General features: G+C 29.5%; 2 protein-coding genes across 2 annotated transcripts; one reads left to right on the top strand and one right to left on the bottom strand.

Moving 5' to 3' along the window:
* Positions 1–359: 359 nt before the first annotated feature.
* Positions 360–2,638, bottom strand: LOC112697558 (probable WRKY transcription factor 40). The gene is made up of 4 exons (XM_025750790.2): positions 2,231–2,638; positions 1,704–2,012; positions 1,147–1,263; positions 360–1,055 (listed from the first exon to the last, which is right to left on the bottom strand). The coding sequence occupies exons 1-4, from the start codon at positions 2,303–2,305 to the stop codon at positions 681–683; spliced, it is 876 nt and encodes a 291-aa protein (XP_025606575.1). The 5' UTR covers positions 2,306–2,638; the 3' UTR covers positions 360–680.
* A 10,295-nt stretch (positions 2,639–12,933) lies between these two features.
* Positions 12,934–13,977, top strand: LOC112805936 (uncharacterized). Its single transcript, XM_025848253.1, has one exon. The coding sequence runs from the start codon at positions 12,934–12,936 to the stop codon at positions 13,975–13,977; it is 1,044 nt and encodes a 347-aa protein (XP_025704038.1).
* The last annotated feature ends 1,774 nt before the right edge of the window (positions 13,978–15,751 follow it).

The raw sequence follows: 15,751 nt of genomic DNA, 5'->3' as shown, positions 1-15,751 counted from the left end.
GGTGTTGCAATAATAATTTATAGATCGTTTCTGAACTATAAAAAATAAAATAATATAGATCTCTTTTATTATTGATAATAATATTAGAAATAATGAAATAAATTTATTATTTAATTTAATTTTTTATTTTATTTTATTCTCTTTTGATCAACTTTGTTGTGTTAAGTTTTTTTTTGGTTTAAAAAGATATTTAATTAATTTTTGCGTATATATATATATATATATATATATATATATATATATATATATATATATATATATATATATATATTAGCACAAATTAAAAGTATATTATATATGAATACCATAATAATTATAATCATCAATATATAGCCGACGAGTCCATAAATAAGCAAAAATTCCAAAATATTTACTTTTTCATATTATATATATAATTTACACTTACAAAATTAACAAAAGAGTAGACATTTATTAGATGCCATCTAAAAGAAAAAGGTGCAGAATCTTTACCTAGACTCATTACCCCATGCATATATAAAAAACAGTTTTTTTTTCTTCCCTATATAAGTCTCTATTCCTATGCTCATTTTATGTATGTGTTTATATATTATATAATAACTAGCATTAATTACTAATTTGAAATAATCCAAATTCAATTTGGCCTTTAATTTACCCTAAAATTCTAAATAAAGAAAAACAAAATATAAAAACGGATATAATCACAATTTTTCCAGAGAAGTGTGTTCTAGAATTTTTCCTGAAATTGCAGTGGCAAGTACTGCCGTGAAGTTAGGATCACTTGTCAAGGAAGTGGCCATTTCTTGAACCAAAAACTTATGGATATAAGAAGAAGAAGAAGACTTGTTTTGAGCATTGTGATCAATGTCAACGGAACTTATTGAATTTTTGACCAAGTCAAGAGTAGTTGGAGATGACGTAATACGTGATGATGGTGAAGAAACTAAAGGGATTATTGTTTCACTTGAATGGCTTTGGGATGAGACAAGTGAAATTTCAGTTTGGCTACGCCCATGGTTGTGCTCCCCTTCATATGTTGCTACAAGTATTGTTGGGTCTTCAACACTTCTTTGCACCTAATAATCCATATAATTAAATAAAGATGAGAATATTATTGAAAATTAAATGGAAAAATCAAAAGTATTATTCTTTTAGATATTTATTTACCTTCTTTTTCACTGGGCAACTTGGGGCGAAGGAGCAACGAAAGTACGCTCTTGGAGAAGGGTTGTCTCTAGTCACCTTTTGACCATATTTCCTCCATTGATATCCATCCATCACATACTACATTAAATATCCAAAAACTTTATTACTTGAAAATAAACATAAACTTTTTTAATATAGGCTATTTTTTATATGAAAAAAAAAATTGATATTTTTGTTAAAAATAAGATTATTTAGTATAATTACAACTGAATGAATTTTACAGGTGGAGAATCAATTTCTGTGTATTGTAACACGCAAAATGCATGTTGGACACGTGACATCATTCTCCTTGCAATACACAGGATGCACATCTTTTTTTACATGTTCATAATATTATAATACACTTCAATAGTAAAAATATTATTACCAGTAAATAATTGTGTAAAATGTTTTACATTATTAATATATTAAAATTAAACTCTTAACTAATTCGTTAAAATTCAATAGTAAAAATATTATTACGGTTATAAAATTATTTATCAAAAAACAAAAAAACAGATTGTTGTTGAGGAATTTACCAAGCTAGAATCAGATGCATCTGTCTTCACAAGAACCTTGGAAACCTTATTATTATTATTATTATTATGAACAATGTTATTAGGCCTTTTGATGAATAATGACTCCTCCTCATCGTTACAATTTTCATAGCTTTCAGCTTTTCTCTTCCGCGATTGATGATGATTATAACAATCAGATGATGTGTTCATCAATTTGGTCAAATGCTTCTGCAAAGCTTCATAGCTAACGCACATGTGAGTCAACGTTTCCGTAAGCCTCTTGTTCTCACTACTCAAACGATGTAACTCTTCAACCAAAACTACTTCTGCCTGAAAATCACAAGGTCACAATCGTAATTATAACCATTGTTAGAGGTAGAAACTCAGGTGTTGTCAATTCATAGCTGATAGCCATTAAATGAAAAATTAGTCAAATCATTTAATTAAAGTTAACTGCGCTTGAGTTTTCACTCACAATATACATTCGAATGTTCTATTATTGAGCTAGGGACTGTTTAAATCTTTAATTTAAAAAAAAAAGAACTAACCACAGTAGGGTTCACATGAGTTGGAGAAGGAGAAAGATTGAGGTTGAGTGAAGTATCAACGCATGTTGAATCCATTTAATTTGCTGATCTGAATCTGTCTGTATTCTACGAAATCAAAGGGATCGGATCATGTAGCGAACAAGCTTAATTAATTAAGCTGAGTAATGGTTGTTAATTGGTTTGATTACTAAAACCTTGAAGTGAAGTGAGAGAGCAACAGAAAGGGAATTATATAGAGAAAGAATCAAAGAAGCTAATTAGGACGAAGAAAGTGACAAGTTTGATTGTAGAAGAGAAGGGAAGCGAAGGAAAGTTGCTGGAAATTAGTGTGAAACAGCAACGTTCGCTGTGCTCTTGTCAGCATACTCTCGTCATTATTAATATTTAATTATGCTTATTGCTTAAGCCTTTTAACTTTTTAATATCTTAGTTTATTAATATTTAATTATTTTCACATGTGTCGACGTAACGAACCTTCCCACCCGACATAAACAAACTAAAACGGGGGAAGAAACGTGTGGATATGGAGACATGATTGGCCGTTATATATATTTTATGGTGAAAATTCAAACGTAATCGACTTTACATAAAATTAGTAGATAAAAATTTAGTTAAATCAGTCAAGTTATTTAATGGCTTCTAATTATTAACTTTACGTGAATTGTTTGCATTTTAAATATTCACGGCGCTAATAAATTTTTGATGGCTTAGAAAAAGATTTATGGTGATTTATGATGTTTCTCTATCAACTAATATAATTATGTAATTGGCTTTGATCATCACCGTAAGACTTAAGAATATATTCTACTTTTTTTCTTCTTTATAAGGAGAACGCTAAACTGCCAAAGCATTAAGCATCTTCTTTGTCTTTCTTTAATTTCTTGTTGACCGTGTACTTCAATTTATTTGAGCCTTTAAACACCTTGTATAATAATTGTCTTCATTTAGATTCTCTTTATATATATATAAAAAAAAAATATTCCGATTCCCATTTTCAAGCTTGATAGACTTAACGTCTGTATGTAATTAAGGTCTGACAGATCTTTTTATTTTATTTTATTTTACGATAAATTATCAAAATAATATTAAAAATTTATATCATTCACAAAAATAATCTTATAATAAGCAAATAACAAATGAACTCTACAAAAAAAAATTGACAAACATAACAAAAAAACTTTTTTTTTATCAGTAGAAAATTTTATATTTGGCAAAACATTTTTTTTTTGTATAAACATTTAGATAAATGTTCAAAAAAATTTATTTTTTATTTTTTAAAAAGTTTTAGGTCATTTGGCATAAAATTATCATACTTTAAAGATAAAAATAAAAAAATCTTATTTTTCAGTATGAACATAATATTTTCAACAATAAATAACATGATTAAAATTTCAGTATAATTAAATATGTATTCTAAATTAATTAATTGGACTCATTTTAATTAATTAATTTTATATTGATAAAGAGATTAAAATGAGTCCAATTAAATAATTTGAGACACTTTATTATTGATGATATTACACTAACATACACTTTAATACTCTATGTCAATATATACTATATTAACAATAGTTGAATTAAGAACAAAAAAATATAATTTAAAAATTTAATAACCAATTTAATTATTTTCAAAAGTTATAGACTATTCTAGTGATTGGTAAAAATTTCAAAAATCAAATTTGGACATTTCCTCGAATATGAATATAGTACCCTTATGTGCAGTTATCCTACTACCTTAGGATTAGATAATTATTTCAAAAGATCCATTAATTATGAATCAATATATATATATATATATATATATATATATATATATATATATATATATATATATTCTTACATGATTAAAATATATTAACTTATTAAAAATAAGATTACTTAAGGATAAATTTGAAAAAATAATTATTGTGAGAATTGATGGTAACAATTTTTTATATTATCTCTTCATCCTGCTTCTGCTTCTCAAGTAGAAACACAAACACAAAAAAAATTTACTTATTTTCTTACAAAACATAACTAAATAGCTCAGAAAATGAAATAATTATAAGTATTTATTTCTATAAAAAAATAAAAAGTATTTCTCTAATAATTATGAAAACAAAAACAAATGAGAACGTTCCCTGCTAATAATGTTACCATAAGGTCTAATTTGAATAAACAACTTAAATAACTATTTTTAAAAAAATAGTTTAAACAATGAATGATTATATTAAAAAGTAGTTTATAAATAAGTTATTTTGTATTTGAATTTTTAATTCTAAAAGTACTTATTTTATAGAAATGTGATAAAAAGTAGTAGTATTATGAGAAAAATAGTCATTTTTTTAACTTCTTTATAAATTTTTAAATAACTTTTTAAAAAATTACAATTTAATTTTAAAAATTGCACCAAATATTAATACTACTATTTTTTAAAAATAAAAAATTTAAAAAAATTACTTTTAAAGTTTTTTAAACGGACCCAAAATATAAGTAAATGATAAAAAAAACAATTTTCAAGTGCCCTCTAGAAACACTCGTGCCGTCGTGTGTTTAGTTAGAGGGGGATGAATCATGAAATTAAAGTTGCAACGCGCAAATTGAAAAAAAAAAATTGCTACATAATTTACTGAGATTTTGAATTTTTGATGACTTAAAACACAGACCTTGACTTGAACTTGGACTATTGGAAACTACAAGAGTTCAAAAAATTGGATTACCCTGATGCTGCATTTGGAAGAAAGACTTAAATTGAGAGATGTGGCTAGAAGATAGATATTAAAAAATAAGACTAAATTAAATTTTTATATTGTATTTAGTATAAAATATATTATACTGATGATGAGTTATGTCTTAGTATTATATATTTAGTTTAAGATAAATATAAAAATTAAAAGATAAATTTAAAATTTAAAAAGTTAAATAAAAGTATTTTTTTTAAAAGACATTTTATTAAAGTTTTAGTATTTGTTTGTTTTCAAAAATTTTAGTCTCATATGTCTCTACCTTTTAAGGTAGTATTTGTTTTGAGATTGGTACTAAAATTTTTGTCTTTATCTCCAAAATTTTAGTATTCCAGTATCTTCAAAAAGTGGAGATACAGGAGACTAAAATTTGTAGAGATGGAGACTGAAACTTTAATAACATTTTATACATAAAATACCTCCATTTCAATTAATTAATTTCAATTTTATCCTTTGTACAAATTAAATTAGAATTTCATTCTTGTTTCAATTTCTGTCTCTCATTTTGCACCAAACAAAATACTGAGATTTATTTTAATCCCTGTCTCTCAATCTCAATCTTTTTATCTCTGTCTCTCCACCAAACGCCACCTAAAAATACTGAAAAGATTAAAATTTTGTATTACAAGATTAAAATTTTAGTTCTAATAATTTTTTATCACCAAATACAATGTTGAGTCTCATTTTCAATCTTTAAAAATAAATACTACTTTAAAGATAATATTGTGAATCAACTTTTGTGGTGAAAAGAGAAACAGTGTTATAACAATTTTAACATTTTTATAGATTAAAGCAAGGTGTAATTGATTTTAATATAAAAAAATATTAAGCGTGATAAATACTATTGAATAAGATATATAAGCTAGAATTTCAGATAAAAGTATAGAATAGAATTGTTATGAAATTTTTAGTACATTCAAAATAAATTTAGTATTTGGATTATTTAGATACATTAGTTTATACATACATGCTGTGCGTGTGTGTAAATTTCTCTGTCATAATTATAATTTATGACTTTATCAATTAGTTTTCAAAGACTATTTTTGTAATATAAAACTGTTATATTAATCTTTTCGAATTAGATTGTTATATAGTTAATTTTATTTTAATAAACTGTTAAAACTTAAAATTGATTATCCTAAAATAAAATGTTACGTTCCAAACATTTTTTTGTAAAATGATTTGTCTATGTTTTGTTTTGAAAAGAAACGAACAAAATAAAATAAAATATAAAAATTAATTTTTAATTAATCAATATTAAATAATTTTATTTTAAAATTTATAATTTAAGATTTAAAATTAATATTTTATTATTTAAAATTTAAAATTTAAAATATATAAAATAATTTATTTCATTTAACTACTGTTAATTTTTATTTTTTTTAAATGAGTGTGGTTGGAAGATATTGAGATATACATATAAAAAGGATTAATTAGATGTCAGATATACAAGCGTTTTTGTAATAAAGTTTAACTAAGTTAATATAAGTTTAAGAAAAAAGAGAATACACATATATATACGTCATCGCTTTTATTTTTTTAGGGTTCTATAGCATAGAAATTTTTGTTAGATGGTATAAAATTTATTGATATAGCACAAAAATATTTGCACATAGTAACTATAAATATATTTTATTAGTTGAATGCATGAGTTAATGTTTTAAATATGTGATTTTCTAAAAATTCATATACAGCACACCAAAATTTCTGTACCATACACTAAGATTTCAATATTATATACTAAAATTTATATATTGTGTGTATTTTGTTAGTTAGATATCAATATTTTAGATATGTGATTATTCAAAAATTTCTGTGGTGGACACTAAATTTTTTGTGTTATACATGAGTGTTATATACAAAAATGTACATGCTTTGATTTTTTAAATAATAATAATAATAATAATAATAATAATAATAAAATAAGACAGAAAAAAGTTGTGTGTGTAGACCAAAAAAAAACTTAGTTAAATTTGATTCAAAAAATACTTTGCTAAATTCAAAAAATACTTTGCTACTTAGCTAGCTTTAATGAATTAATAATTTTGATAAAACTAAAGGTGACTGAAACAAATAAACGGTTATTAAAATATCTATGCAAGTCAAGCTAAGCTCTCAAGTCAAGTTTAGTTTAGTCCTTACTCCTTATTATAACTTTGGCCTAATTGCTACATATGGACCGGGCACACTATTCATGGTTTTGAATCCTTCATGAAAGTGATTCATAATTTCATATACATTGTCATGTCATAATAATGTGATTGGTTTAATTATTTTGATTATGATTGAAACGTGCACTTCGTGTGTTCTTGTTTTTATTAAAATTTGCTCATCGGTGACCTCAAATTCACAACGTCACTGTATGACGTCATCACCTAACATTATATTTGGTCTTCAATTTCTCCACTTTTTCCACATGATTCCACTTAATCAACTGTTTTGAACTTTCCAACTAACCCTTTTATCTTTTTAGTTTGTACGCCTATTTTTTTCTTACATGGAAATTGCTTCCTCTATTTTGATCATTTTCATTAAATAATTTAACTTTGACGTTAATTCTTCTTTTTTTTTTTTTTTGCTAAAGTTTGATGACAAATTTAAGGATAATAAAGTGTATTTCCTTAATGCCGAGGTATAATCAAAATTATCTCAAACAATCTGTTTTTTTTTTTTTAAATCGTCTTTCTATTAACATATTTCAACCTTAGCCCTTCTTCCTCATTTTTTAAATTATTTTTTATTTTTATAACCTTTTATTTTAAAAAGGATATCACCATGGTTCGTTGCTTTAGTTGTAGCTCCGATATTATTTATTTACTGTGTTCTCTTAATGTGTCCGTTACATAATGGAGCTACTTATAGCGATACACAAATTTTCCAGCCCAAAATAATAATAATAATAATACATAAGTTTGTGGACCTTTGATGCTGCATAAAGTAATGTACGTGGAAGACTATAAATTGGTGGTGGTTTTAGATAGTCAATCAAAAATAATTTTCCAACAGATTCAAAAGTATCTTTCAAAATCAAGGGAAAGTCAAGTCTAGGCATAAAATAATAATAATCTCTTTTACATTATGGATTGACGTCATCAAGCTGACATAAGCCATATTAGTTATAGGTGTATGGTATGATGTTTATATATATTACCTAATTTATTAAGAATAGATAAAAATTAATATTTAAATTTAAAAATATACAAAAAATAATTTTTTAATATTTAAAATTTATCATAAAAAATAAGTTTCACAAATTTCGGTACCAAAGAATTTGCTTTAGTTATATTACTGTGCTCTTTTATATCAAAATAATCTCTTTTATTGATTGATGATACAATGATACTTAATTTCGTGTCTATGAAAGTTATCATGCATGCAGTGTGTAGTTGTGATCGACGTTGATTATTTAATGGATGCTAGAATATAATTATGATCGATTAGGATCAATTAGTATTATTTAGTATATCTGAATATTTATTATAGGAGATTATGTCTTTATTATTACGATTCTCTTAGTATCTATAAATATTCTTTTATATTGTATCATTCCAGACAACTTGAATAAACAACTTGATTACACTCAATAATAATCTAGTCTCTTGTTTCTAATATGGTATCAATAATACACAAATTCTTCCTCCAGTTTAGTCTCTTATTTCTAACATGGTATCAGAGCCATGGTATCCTCCTTAAAGAGTAGGTTGTTTTTCTTGCGGTGAAATCATCGTAGCTTTTGTATTTTTTTCTATGCCATTATTCTTTGCCTTTTGTCACTCCTTTGAGTTAAATGATAAAACACCATTGTGCTTACTTATTCTCATGAAGAAATCATATAGTTTTCGCTATCTTCCGACAGTTCCATCTGCGTTCTCTCGTGGCAGTTCCATCTGCATTTTCTCGTGACAGTTTTGTCTGCGTTTTGTTGTGACAGTTCCGTTTGCATTTTCTTGTGGCAGTTCCGTCTGCGTTTCTTTCCAACAGTTCCATTTGCACTTCCTTCCGATAGCGTTTGTTCCGTCCGTGCTTTCTTTAGAGTAGCGGCAGTTCCATCTGCGCTTCCTTCAAACTAGCGGCAGTTCCATCTGTGATTCCTTTAGACAAGCGGCAATTTCATCTGCGCTTCCTTCCTTCAGACAAGCGGCAGTTCCATCTGCGCTTATTTCCGGCAGTTCCATCTGCGCCTGTTTTATTAGTTTATGCAGTTTTTTTCTCTTTATTTTGTTGTTTTAAATAAGTTTCAAACTCAAGTTGTCACTTGAGTTTGAGGGGGATGTTAGAATATAATTAGGATCAATTAGGATCAATTAGTATTATTTAGCATATCTGAATATTTATTATAGGAGATTATGTCTTTATTATTACGATTCTCTTAGTACCTATAAATATCCTTTTATATTGTATCATTCCAAACAACTTGAATAGACAACTTGATTACACTCAATAATAGTCTAGTCTCTTGTTTCTAACAAAAGACTGGGAAAAAACTAGATAGAAATAAGAATTACAAAATGTGCACTTCACAGACCAATAATCAATGGATGGCACAAAATTTTAAATTGTAACAATTAAAAAAAGGGTGAAAACTCAAATGCAGTCAACTTTACGTGAAGTTGATAGTTAAGAGTCATTAAATGATTTGAATACTTTTATTAAATTTTCATCTAACAGCTTTCAGTTATTAAATTCGTGTGGAATTAACTGAACTTGAGTTTCCACCTTAAAAAATTGTCTACAAATAATTAATTTATAGGCTTGAATTAATCTGGAAATATCATAAAAAAAATTCAAGTTGATTATTTTCTACAAATATATATGTATTTGTTATCAAATTTGATCTTTTTAAAAAATATGAAATGATACTATTTCACTCTATATTTTAAGAGTTTAATTTTGGTACATTAATAGTGTAAAATATTTTACACAGTCGTGTAATTATATTATTTTTTTAAATGACTATTCATGTGGTCAAAATAAAAATAGTTATTTTTACTGATATGTCATTACGTAATTAAATGCACATATAAAATTATTTTATACTGATGACAGTACATTAAAATTAAATTCAAGTTTTAAACGGTCTAAGAAGTTCTAAATTCTAACTAAAAAATTATAACTAACAACAGTGTTATTGGCTGTGAATACATATATCCAGCTCATACAGACAATAAAAAGTTAAATTGTTCATATACTTTTGGCTTTGGAAAATCTTAATTAAAAAAGAGAAAATAAGTAATTTTATTAACGGTTTTTTTTTTTACAACAATTCTCTTTTGATGGTGCACAGTTTCTCTCAGCATGTTTTGCACAACTAAAAGCCACAGCAGTTTTTCACTTTTTTGAGCAGTTTCTCTCGCCATGCTTTGCATGAATAAGTTTTTATGCTAATTAATATTAATGCACATTCCTATAATATAAACATGTGCAAAAAGACCAATATGAACATCTAATATGGAAGTTAGTTTAATTTGCTTCACACTTGTTGGCAGGTAACTGAAATGAATTATCAATCTATATGTCGGTATAAAAAATTTGAAAACTTTATGATGAGGTTCGTTCAATACCGTATGTGCTTTAGTGCTTACTTGCTAAAGTTTGCTTCTTCTTTTTTTTTTATATATATATAGAACAAAATTTTATTCATAAAAATAGTTAAACGATACTTATAAATATGTAATAATAGAAAATATTAGATTTAAATCTAAAAATAAATAAATATTTTTTATGTTGAACGTAATTATAGCTAGTTTAAGAGCGTGCATATCTTTCGATTATGAACAATTTTAATAAATATAAATAAATTTGATTCTATTTAATTTCCAGCCCGAGATAATTTAATGTCATATTCATCAACATGCATCCGTGTTTATTGCATTCATATTGCCTCATACGTACTTTATTTAATTTCTCTTGCTTTGAATAATATCTTCACAAATAAAAGCTTCGGTCAATATGTGTCAAAGCACAAGCCACATAAAGCATGAATTGTTATAACTTACAAGATATATATATATATATTTTTTTGGAGATAATAATCAAATTAATTCGTAAAAAAATAGTTAATTTATTATTTGAATTAGTTTTTTTAAAATTATAAATTAATTATTTTTGTTTTTTGTTATTCTATTGACAGTTTTGGTCACCGATTAATGATATAAAATATTAATCGACAGTATATATGACACTTAACAAATTTAATTGAACATTAAATAAATATGTTTATAAAAATCTATCAATTTAGTGTCATTAGGTTATATTAGAATTAGTGTTTATGTAATTAGAATAAAAAGACTAAATTGATAACTTTTCATAAATATATTTAATCAGCATCCAATTAAATATGCTCGGTGTCATATATATTGTCAGTTAACATTAGAAACGTTAAAATAAGCTGAATTCATTGTCAGTTTGTTTATCCATTTAAATATACAAATTTTACCTTTAAAATTAAGCCTATTTAAAGTTTGGATTAAATAGACAAAGCTCGATTAACTAAAAAAAATGACATGTTAAATGAGCAAGCTGTTTATTTTTTTTACAATCTTAAAAAAAAATTTAGTACTTCCAACCAATGTTTCTTTGATTTGATTCGAAAATCTAACCCATCAAATTAAAAAAGATACCGTTTATTTAAGATTTTTAACCTAAAAATAATAGTTTTGTCAAAATATTTTTTAAAAACTAAAATAAAAGAGTAGACGGACCAATTCATTTAACCCATCAAGCAAATTATTCGGATTAAAAATGTATGACCTGTGAATAAAATAAACAAGCTTAAATAAATCGAATCTAAATGAGTCAGTTCTATTTAAAAGTCCTAATTAATATTTCACATCATTAATTATTAATGAAAATTATTAATAGATTGATAGAATAATAAATTTTATTAATTTATAATATTTAAATGATCAATTTAATTAATTTTTTTAAATAAATTTAAAAATATCCACCTTTTATAAACTAATTTAAAAATTAACCCATATTTTTGGGTTTGGGAAATCTTAGACACACGGGAAAAGAAATCACTTTAAAGTGTCAATTAATCTGAACGCCATATTCTTTTAATTTGAACAAATAAGTATTCTCCCTATTCGTAGCTTTTGAAACAATAGTTTTCTCACTGTACCATGCTTTTTCTCTCTTCATACATCCCTACCAAACCCTAATTAATAATCAATGTGTACAATAATATTCCATACACATATAACAAATAATAATATGAACATCTAAAAACCTAGGGGAACGACAGGGGAACATCATAAGCATTGCTACTGTTTCATATAATACGAGGAGTTTATTATCCTAATTAATTAACTTTTTACGCACCGAGAAAAATTTAAGTACCAGGTCATCAAAACGTATAGCATGTTAGTATCATCAAATGCTTTTAGCTAAAAACTCACTTGCAGTCGACTTTACGTGAAGTTGATAATTGAGAGTTGATACGTAGCCTATAAGCTCAGTCAACAGAGCTTACCATACGTAGCCTATAAGCTCGGTCAGCAGAGCTTATCTCGCCATATCAAATCAAATACACAACAAACACCCAAAAATCTGAAAGCTCCAACAAAACACAGAATCTCAACTAACTAGAATCAGGATATTCTCGGCAAACTCGGAAAATCTCAAAACAAGCTCTAACCAACTTACTTTCAACGTCTATATAAACAGATAAGTAACTCCACAGAAGACAGGTTACACAACACACTCATTCTAATTTATTTAACATATTCTCACTTAATTCATATTCTCACTTGAGCGTCGGAGTACTTTTTGCAGGTGCTCCCGCCGCTGTGTTCTTCCTCAGCCGAAGTATCATCCTCCCGCTTAGTATTGTGATCTGCAGGAGGGATTCCTATACCTCGGCACCCGCAGGACGTAACATCTGGCGCCCACCGTGGGGCCACGTAAAACTAACCCCACTTTTTTCCTTCTTATTTCTACCTCTTGAGTTTTCTTTTTCAGATCACACGATCTCCAGACATGGCAGACAACGGAGTCCACCAACTCACGCAAGCCGAACTTATGACCCAGATGGCTGAACTTCAAGCAGAGGTCAAAAGACTGGCCGAGCTGTCAGCACAAAACAACAAGCGCGATGAAGGCAATCCCAAAAGCTCATCCCAAACCGTCACTGACCTGTTAATCACCAACCCCCCGAAGGAGAGATTAACCTTGGATAACCCATTTTCCGAGGAGATTACCAACTACCAAATGCCGAAACATTTTACACTACCTTCCTCGCTCGAGCCATATAAGGGGATTGGTGACCCCCGGGCTCACATTAAGAAATTTCAGTCTATGATGTTCTTTAATGGACCTAAAAATGAACCTATTCTTTGCAGGGCTTTTCCGACCTACCTTGACGGCGCGGCCCTCCTTTGGTTCTCAAAACTACCGGAAGGATCAATCTCCTCCTTCGAGGAATTGGAGAGATCCTTCATAGACTACTTTGCTGCTGCCCGCATTTATGTGCACGGATCAGATTACCTCGGCACCATCTGCCAAGGTCCCCAAGAAAGCTTGAAGGATTATTTAACCCGATTCGCTGACGCAACAATGGAGATACCCGATCTAGACCCTGCTGTCCATCTCCACGCCATAAAAGCCGGCCTCAAACCAGGAAAGTTCAGAGAAACAATTGCCGTGACAAAACCAAAAACCCTGGAGAAATTTCGAGAGAGAGCCGCAGGGCAGATGGAGATTGAAGAACTCCGAGAGGCCGACAAAGTAGACAGAAAGCAACCGCGAAAGGAAGAAGGCCGAACAATCAGATCAGGGGACAACAGAGACACCGGGAAAACGTTTAAACTCACACCGAAGTTTGACAACTACACCAGGTTCAACACCAGAAGAGAAAGAATCATCAAGAAAATACTCAACGCCAAAATCATCAAACCCCCTATCAGGGCCGGAAGCTACCAAGACCAACGATTCGTGGACAGGACCAAGCACTGCGCTTTCCATCAAAAATACGGTCATACCACCGACGAGTGCATCATAGCAAAAGATTGCTGGAAAGACTAGCCCGACAAGGTCTCCTAGACAAATACATCGAAGGTACAAGACACAAAGGAACAAAACCAAATCCAGATGAGCAACAAACTCCGAGGAATAAAGAAATTGACAAATGGCCGAGCAATACCCCCCCAAAAAGAATCATCAATTGCATATCAGGAGGATTCGCATGTGGTGGAGAAACATCCTCAGCACGAAAACGAAGCTACCGCACTATGTTAGCAATCGAAGGAACAACCCCGCGTTATAATAAAGAAGTTGACGACCTCGAAATCACTTTTAACCAATCAGATATATGCTCGACCACACCAAATGCAGATGACCCTGTGGTGATTTCCATCCAAACAGGAGAGTTACTGGTAAGAAAAGTCCTTTTGGACCCAGGTAGTAGTGCAGACGTTCTCTTTCATTCTACCTTTTTAAAAATGAACCTATCTGAAAAACTAATACAACCCTCATCCGGAGAACTTGTTGGGTTCTCCGGTGAAAGGGTACCAATAAAAGGGTATATATGGCTAAAAACGACAATAGGTGAAAGTCCATTATCCAGAACCTTTGATATGCAATACCTGATAGTTGACTGCATTAGTCCCTACAATATTATTCTCGGGAGACCCGCTCTGAACAAGTTCAGAGCGGTAATATCAACCTTTCATCTATGTGTTAAGTTTCAGGCACAAGACGGCAGAATAGCAACAATCTACTCAGACCGTCAACAAGCTCGGCAATGCTACAACGCTAGCTTAAAGAAAACCAACACACAGCCAAAAGCTAATCTAGAAGCAAAAACAAGTCATGACAAATCCGAGGTGCTGACACTTGCCGAGTTGGATCCAAGAGGGGACCTCCAAGAGAGGCCTAAACCAATAGATGAACTCCAACAGATTCCTCTGACAACAAAAGCCGAACAGGTCACCTACATCGGCCGAGCATTAGAAGGAGAAGCGAGAGCAGAACTAATAAGACTACTTCAGGACAACGCCGACCTATTCGCGTGGACACCAGCAGACATGCCAGGAATCGACCCGAGCATAATCAGTCACAAGCTCGCCATAAACAAAACAGCCAAACCAATCGCCCAGAAAAAAAAAGGAACCTTGGAACGGAAAAAGTAAAAGCAGCACTTGAAGAGACAAAAAAGCTCCTCAACGCCGGTTTCATCAAAGAACTCCGTTTCACCACTTGGCTTTCAAATGTGGTTATGGTAAGGAAACACTCAGGTAAATGGCGCATGTGCGTCGATTTTACAAATTTAAATAAGGCTTGCCCCAAAGACGCCTATCCTTTACCTTGCATTGATAAACTAGTAGATAATGCTTCCGGATTTAAAACTTTGAGCCTCATGGATGCATACTCAGGATATAATCAGATCCTTATGCATCCAGAAGACCAAAGCAAAACGGCTTTCATAACAAAACATGGAAATTTTTGCTACAAAGTTATGCCATTCGGCCTTAAGAATGCAGGAGCAACATACCAACGACTCATGGACAAAGTATTCCAACATCAAATAGGACGAAATATGGAGATCTATGTAGACGACATGGTGGCAAAGACCTCGGCACAGGGATCACACTGTGAGGACCTCAAAGAAGCATTCCAACAACTCAGAGCATACAACATGAGACTCAACCCAGAAAAATGCGCATTCGGAGTGCAAGGGGGGAAATTTCTCGGATTCATGCTGACTTCACGAGGAATTGAGGCAAACCCAGAGAAGTGTGAAGCTATACTCAGGATGAGCAGCCTAAAGACAATAAAAGAAGTACAACAACTAGCAGGA

The sequence above is a fragment of the Arachis hypogaea genome, chromosome 16, assembly GCF_003086295.3.
Source record: "Arachis hypogaea cultivar Tifrunner chromosome 16, arahy.Tifrunner.gnm2.J5K5, whole genome shotgun sequence".
Lineage (NCBI taxonomy): Eukaryota > Viridiplantae > Streptophyta > Magnoliopsida > Fabales > Fabaceae > Arachis > Arachis hypogaea.
Note: the sequence above shows the minus strand (reverse complement) of the source record. Positions and strands in the feature narration are given on the sequence as shown.